The sequence below is a fragment of the Numida meleagris genome, chromosome 3 (assembly GCF_002078875.1).
Source record: "Numida meleagris isolate 19003 breed g44 Domestic line chromosome 3, NumMel1.0, whole genome shotgun sequence".
Classification (NCBI taxonomy): Eukaryota; Metazoa; Chordata; class Aves; order Galliformes; family Numididae; genus Numida; species Numida meleagris.
Window position 1 is genome coordinate 75,465,620 of NC_034411.1, and position 6,781 is coordinate 75,472,400.

The window sequence follows — 6,781 nt, forward strand, 5'->3', positions numbered from 1 at the left end:
TTGTTGTTTTTGTTTTAGATTTTTAAACATTATTTTTAGGAAGTGTGAGATTAAACAGAGTTGATAACTTTGAGTATTGTGTGAAGTCATCTTCTGTTTCTTGCATGCCCTATACAAGGGTATCTAAAGGCTCACTCCTGTGAGAATTTGTAAAGAGGGCAAATCCCATGATCTGAAGCAATCGGAAGACAAATGAAGAAAGAAGAAGAAGAAGAGAAAAGAAAACAAAACAAAAGAGAACAAAACAGGAGAGGAAAGGGGAGGGAAGGGGAGGGGAAAGGAGGAGAGGGGAAAGGAGGGGTGAGAAAAGAATCTACTCATTGGTGCAGGGAGGCAAGCATGGTAGTAACACTGAGTGTATGCAAGTTTAGAACATACAGCCAAATAATATGAACAGCTGATGGAAATGCAGTTCTGCCGTCGCTGGGGTTGTGGTGGCAAATATTTGGTGAATCATACGCAGACGTTTAGGTTCATTAACTGAGCAATCACCCAGCTGAGTGGTCAGCCCTGGGAGCAGCCCATGCGGCTGAAGTAGAGCCGCTGGTCTCGGCCAACTAGAAACTTCTGCCTCACGGTGCTGAGGAGGCTGGAGCTGGACAAGCTGCCCGTGGGACAGACGACGTCCTCATGGAAACCACTGGGGTGACGCCACGAGCTTAAGGAGTCGATCCTTCGTGACTTTGGCCCCGCGGGACAGGACAACTCCCTAGCAAAGCTTCTGCTTTTCCCGCCGAAGGGCGCCGAGGGTGCGGGGCATGGCCATAGCCGTGGCTGTGACAGGAGGCCTAGCAGAGCTGCCCCGGCCGTCTGGACCCCCCGCCTGCTCCCCGGGGCCAGGTTAGGCCTGGGCCCCCCACCCGCTCCCCGGGGCCGCTACTTGCCATAGACACGCGGCGTCCCATGGCGGCGGGCGGCGGCGGGCTGCCGGCCGGGCTGCCCTCCTCGCGGCGCTGCCCCTCGGAGCCGGAGCAGGAGGCGGAGCCGGGACCGGATCCCCGGCGGGAGGCGGCGCTCTCGCTGTCGCTGCCCGCTCGGCTCTCGGAGAGCACCCGGGAGAGGAAGCTGGACTTTCGGGTGCCCGGGCAGTGCCCGCTGTCCGGGGATTCCCCGCGGTTCTCCTCCAGGTCGCGGCAGACGCTCACGCGGCTCTGCTTGCGGGGCACCCTGCCGCCCGCCTCCGTTCCGGGTCCCGCCGCCCTCGGCCCCGCCGCCTGCGGCGCCTCCTCGCTGCTGGAGGAGGGAGGCGGCTGCTGTCCGTGGTGCTGAGCCGCGCTGTGCCGGCGGCGCGGCGGGGCTGTGGCGCGGAGCTCTCCGTGGTGCTGACGGCCCGGAGACCCCGGAGGGACTGAAGGGGCGGAGGCGGCCGAGGGGACGGTGGGGGGCGGTGGGGAGGTGGCGGCGAGGGGAGGGAAGGTGTTGGCGGTCGGGCAGGCCGATGGGACCACGGAGTTCTTCTTGGAGTTGTAAGGGCTGGCTTCGTCAACCACAGGGCCCGCCAGCCGCCGCGGCCGCCAGTAGAGGGTCTTGTGGATCTTCTTGAGGCCCAGGTGGGCGATTTCAAGGATGTTGAGAAACAGGGAGACAGCGGCGATGCTGTGCATGAAGACCATAAATATGGTCTTCTCTGTGGGTCGGGACACAAAACAATCCACTGTGTTAGGGCAAGGGGGCCGAGTGCATTTGTAAAGGGGTGGCATGTGAAACCCGTACAAAAGATACTGACCTATCATAAAGCCCACTTCAACCACCGAGCGAGTCAGGATATGTAGGACATAGGTGCGCAGCAGGGACCCTCTCAAGGGTGCCTTATTCACTTTCTTCTGTTCTTCCAGTTTCCGCAGCTCCCTCTCCACTCTCCGGTGTTCTTCGAGCATGGGCTCCAGATCTTCTAGCTGAGCCCGCAGGTGGGCTTTTCTCTTCTGTCGCTCTTTCTCTAGAGCCCTTAATCTGTACAGTGCATGGGCCATGTAAACAAGAGATGGAGAAGAGACAAATATGATCTGCAATACCCAATATCTGATCAAAGAGATAGGGAAGGCCTTGTCATAACATATATTGCTGCAGCCAGGTTGCTCTGTGTTGCAGATGAACTCTGACTGTTCATCATCCCAGACATCCTCAGCAGCCACTCCCAGCACCAGCATCCGGAATATGAACAGGATTGTGAGCCAGATTTTGCCAACTATGGTGGAGTGGATGTGCACTTCTTCAAGGATGCTGCCCAACAAGTTCCAGTCCCCCATGGTCAGAAGTTCATATCTAAAGTATGAAAAATAGTGTTATTTTAATACACTACTGAATTTCTTTTCAAAATTACACTTTCTAGTATATATATATAGAAATGATATTACAAATATATTCTTTGGATAGAAAGAGACATTTTATGAATTCATCATTATTTTCTATTTAATGGGTTATTAAATGAATGTAGACACTATGATTACTAGTAAAAGATGCAAAGTGAGATTATTTTAAGAGAGATTGAATTTGGCTATAAGCCACAGTACTTCTTAACTGCCTACAGTTTTACTATATTTTCCTCCCACCAGGAAAGAAGACACTTCTTTTTTTCACTTTGCAAATCCACTGTCAACAATAGATTAATTCTACACCTACTACATTCCTGTCTATGGCTTTGCTATGGCTTTGTGTGAAAAACAACTGAAGCAACTAATTAAGCCTTCATTTCTTTGAGAAAGTTTTGAGAAGTATCCTATAAGTGTGACAGACTTTTTTAGTTTGTACCACAAGGTGGTAGCATTATTAATGTCATCCGTCTGGTATTTTCCTATCTACTAGCATAACAGTCCTCATTTTTATTTTATTTTTTGCCTTGGAATCCAAAACTGCAAATGCATAGCTAATTTACATATAACTGTACATTTATAGTCTCAGTCTAGAATATTATTCAAAACTTAGAATGTTTCTAGGATTCGTGTCTTGAATTTTGTGCATTTAAAGTCTCACTGAACCACAAAAACTCTGTCTTGATTATACATTTAAGCGTATGAAATAAATTAAGGAGGGAATACATAAAAGATTGCTATGAGGGTCTTCAGCTGTAAGTGTGAGATGATCTTTTTAACTATCTCTTTCCCAGAAGCTCTTTGATTTATCACCAAGCTGTTCTACCTTCAGCTGCAAGATGCTTGATTTCCAGGCCACTTCCCTGGAACATCTCGAGGAGCTTCAGGTAATGTAGGAAATTGAAATTTACAAATTGTGTATTTGTGAATGCACCTCACAGTCTGTGTTGTGTACCTGGAACACTTTTGCTAACATGGTAATAAAATACTGAAAGCAACTGAGGTCATCTGTACCTCAGGGTTCTCACTTATATTTTATATGCTACTCTACCTTTTGAGGCTTCCAAATTCCAGAAAATTACAGTCTTTTGCAAAGTGCCATTTTGAAGCTTCTTTAAGTGGGCTCAATATACCATGATACTTTCCCTTAAAATCTGCACTTACAGGATCACAGTGTGAAGATTCACATGCTAAATGCTCTCTATAAAATAAAAAATAATAAAAGGTAGTCTATCTTGACAAAAGATATAGTTTCAAAGAATTCAGCCAAAATTACCTTGCAACCTATGCTTCCATTTTTTCCATCTTTCCTCTTCCTGGTCTTACCTGAGCCATGTGTAACAAAGTAATTTCAGTTTTCTGTAGGAAAGTAATCTCAAATATCAGTGATATCACAATTTATAGTGTGATGGAATATATAGTTCTACTCGAGATTGTACATACCTGGGGCTTTTCTCCTTATATCATCTGGCTATCTTAGTGGCTGTCTGAATATTTATATGAGATCAGCTTAAACATTAACATTACATGCGTGTAATCAGAATCAGATGGAAATCCACAATTGCTGATAAAGTTTCTTTATTTCTTTTTTTTACTTCTTTTTTATTTTCTATTAAAGTTCATTTCATTATTTTCCACTATACAAATCACTTCTATATTAAATTTGTGCTGGGATCTCTTTAGAGGTGATTTGCAGAGTTAAATCTTCTTAAATTTTATCAACTACAAATTAAAATATAACTGGAATCAGTGGTCAAAATGAAACATGTCACTGTCTGAAATCATTTTTTGTCCTGCAGCCATTACTTCAAAAGGGGCAATGTACACATTTAGTATCCTGAAGGGCAGCGTACACATTTAGTATCCTGAATATTCCCCATAGACTGGCACCTATAAACCGGCCCAGCTGATCCATTGGAAGTGAATAATATCATATAACTAAACAGCAAAAAATAGCAGTCTTCATAAATCTCTATCTTTACTGAAAAATACTTCTTTTCCAAGAAGATTAAACGTTAAGATGCAAATACTCCTGTTTTCAATTTGAATTGCTATCAGTCTGACAGGTGTCTGCCTGTTCTTGCTCTGCACTTCACTGGGCAGATTTTTTTTTCTGCTTGCTTACCTTAAGAGAAAGCCTTTGGTTATTCGTTCTTAGAACAGTGCTGAAGGAGCATGTAGAGGTGCTGAAGGTTGTAGCTTAGAAAACTTCCTCCAACATCTAGAACATCTTTGTTTTCAATGCCAAAGCATAGATGTGATACTTGGAGCAGACTTCTCTGTTCTTTGCATCTGGATGCTTAGATCACTCAGTCTAAACTCTGTGTGTGTGGTTTAAAACGATCAGATTATAGGATGGTGCCTCTAGCCAAAATTATCATGCAATTATTTTAGTCAGTGGCATCTATCAAAGCCATTCCCTTGAGGCTCAGTTTGTTTGGCAGTAGTTTGTAAAGTCCCTATGTGTCATTGTATTCAGTTCTTTGAACACTGTGTCTCCACCCAATCCTAAATTACATTTGCTTTTGTAAAATGAATAAATGATCACCTTTTAGAGTCATATACATTCCTGCATTTTCTTTACATTCCATTAGTTTCACTCTGAATCAATGCCAAAGAATCGATCGGTCATGTCCGATTTCATACTCTGTTGCCTGGTGAGTTAATTTAGTCTGCTGGAGGCTGATTCTTTGCAAATGGAGTCGCCTAGACTTAAGTTGTTTAGAATCACAGGCCTTCAACACAGGAACCTTTCTTCAGCTGGGTTACAGTCACCCCTGAAGACCACTCAGGATTTGCAACTGTGAGAGACAAGGTCTAAAAAAAGAACATGAGTTCCTAAAATAGGATTTTGCAAGACCTCAGAGACACAAGAGATGAGGCTCTGATGCTAAAAATATCCACTCCTAGTTCTGCGCTTTATGGAAACCCCAAATAATTTTTTTTCTCTGAACTTTCCTTCCTCTTGACCCTTGTCTGCACCTCTCTTTTGGTCACTCTGCATTAGCAAGATTTCTCTGCTGCCTCTCCCATCAGGACGAGATGTCTGTCCTTCACCTATACTTGTAACCTAAGTACATTAAAACACATACGCTTCAGTCCTAAAAGGTGCAGGACTGTTTTCCACTTCAGTCTCTTCTCCCTAAGGGTTTTCCTACTTGTTCTCAAAAGATGCCAATCCCACTCTTTTGGAGTTAGCTCGGATCTACATAGCAATGAATCCCTTCTGGCATAGGCTGTGACGGTCTCTTTGAAAGCCATGTTTAAGTCTGCGTTCAGAGCCTTCCCCTGCAGCAAACAAGGTGGCTACAACACCTTTTCTTCAGTCTCAGTATAATGATGGTGTATGGTTTATGTATGTTTCAAATGCTTTAAGGGAGGTAGCACTTCAGTCCCTATTCCTGAGACGTGCTAATACTCACCCCAACGAGCCAGATCTTCCAGGGCCTTTCTCACCCGTATGCTTCTTCCCTCACGCTCTCTCTCAGGACAATGTTCTCTCATGCCTATCATTGGTAATTTTCACATCTTTTCTTTTCAAATCTGGCCACAAGGCCTCCGATGTTCAGTCAGAGCAGCCTCAGGCTGGTGCCCCATGCTGCCTCACCAGGGAGCATTGGTGACACCTGCTGGGAGCGTCCTCTTTTGCTTTGTTCAGCCATGATCTACCCATCCTGATGGAGAATATGCTTTGCTGCTCCCAGCTGAAGCAGCTCATTCATGAGTTGGCACTTTTTTGTGCCACCTCTTCTCTCTCTCACAGGTGACAGCACCAGGACAGGTAGCATTCATTACTCATCCCTCAGCATAGCCACAGCATTAAGCGTTGGCCTCTCCTAGAGGCAGGGGAGGTGACAGGAGGCTGCCTAGGGACAGTTTTCCATGTTTCTGCTTTAGCAGCACAGTAATTGGTGTTGTAAAAGGATTGCTCATGCGAGCTTGCTAATGGACGGTAGAATTAATTATACATGAAGGGGAAGATAGGCCAGGGGGTGATAGCAGGGAAACATGGGTCTTCATGTAGTCTGTTGCATTTGGAGGTGAGCAAGAACTTGTGGTATCTGAGGAAACTCTTGCTATAAGCACAGAATCACCGAGGTTGGAAAAGACTTTTAAGATCATCCAGTCCAACCATCCACCTACCACCAATATTTCCCAGTAAATCACGTCCTTGAATACAATATGTAAATATTTCTGTCATAGGTGAAAGCAGCTTACAGTGCAAATGCTAACAGGAGGCAGACGACTGAGAGTCTGCATGTATGCAAATATCTGAAGTTGAACTTTTGAACTCCCAAGCACAAGCCTACCACTTGTCTGCTGCAACCCACGTGAGCTGGAAAAGCAGAAGCATATCTGAATCCTGCGGGAGACACAAGGACTAGCAACAAGGAGAACCAGCTTGATACCTCCCCTCAGTTTGCTCTTCTCCAGGCTGAACAAATCAAGGGATCTCAGCTGCTCCTCATACA

General features: G+C 45.3%; 1 protein-coding gene across 1 annotated transcript; it reads right to left on the reverse strand.

Annotated features, from left to right (window-relative positions):
- GJA10 (gap junction protein alpha 10) lies at positions 278-2,246 on the reverse strand. Its single transcript, XM_021392007.1, has one exon. The coding sequence runs from the start codon at positions 2,244-2,246 to the stop codon at positions 789-791; it is 1,458 nt and encodes a 485-aa protein (XP_021247682.1). The 3' UTR covers positions 278-788.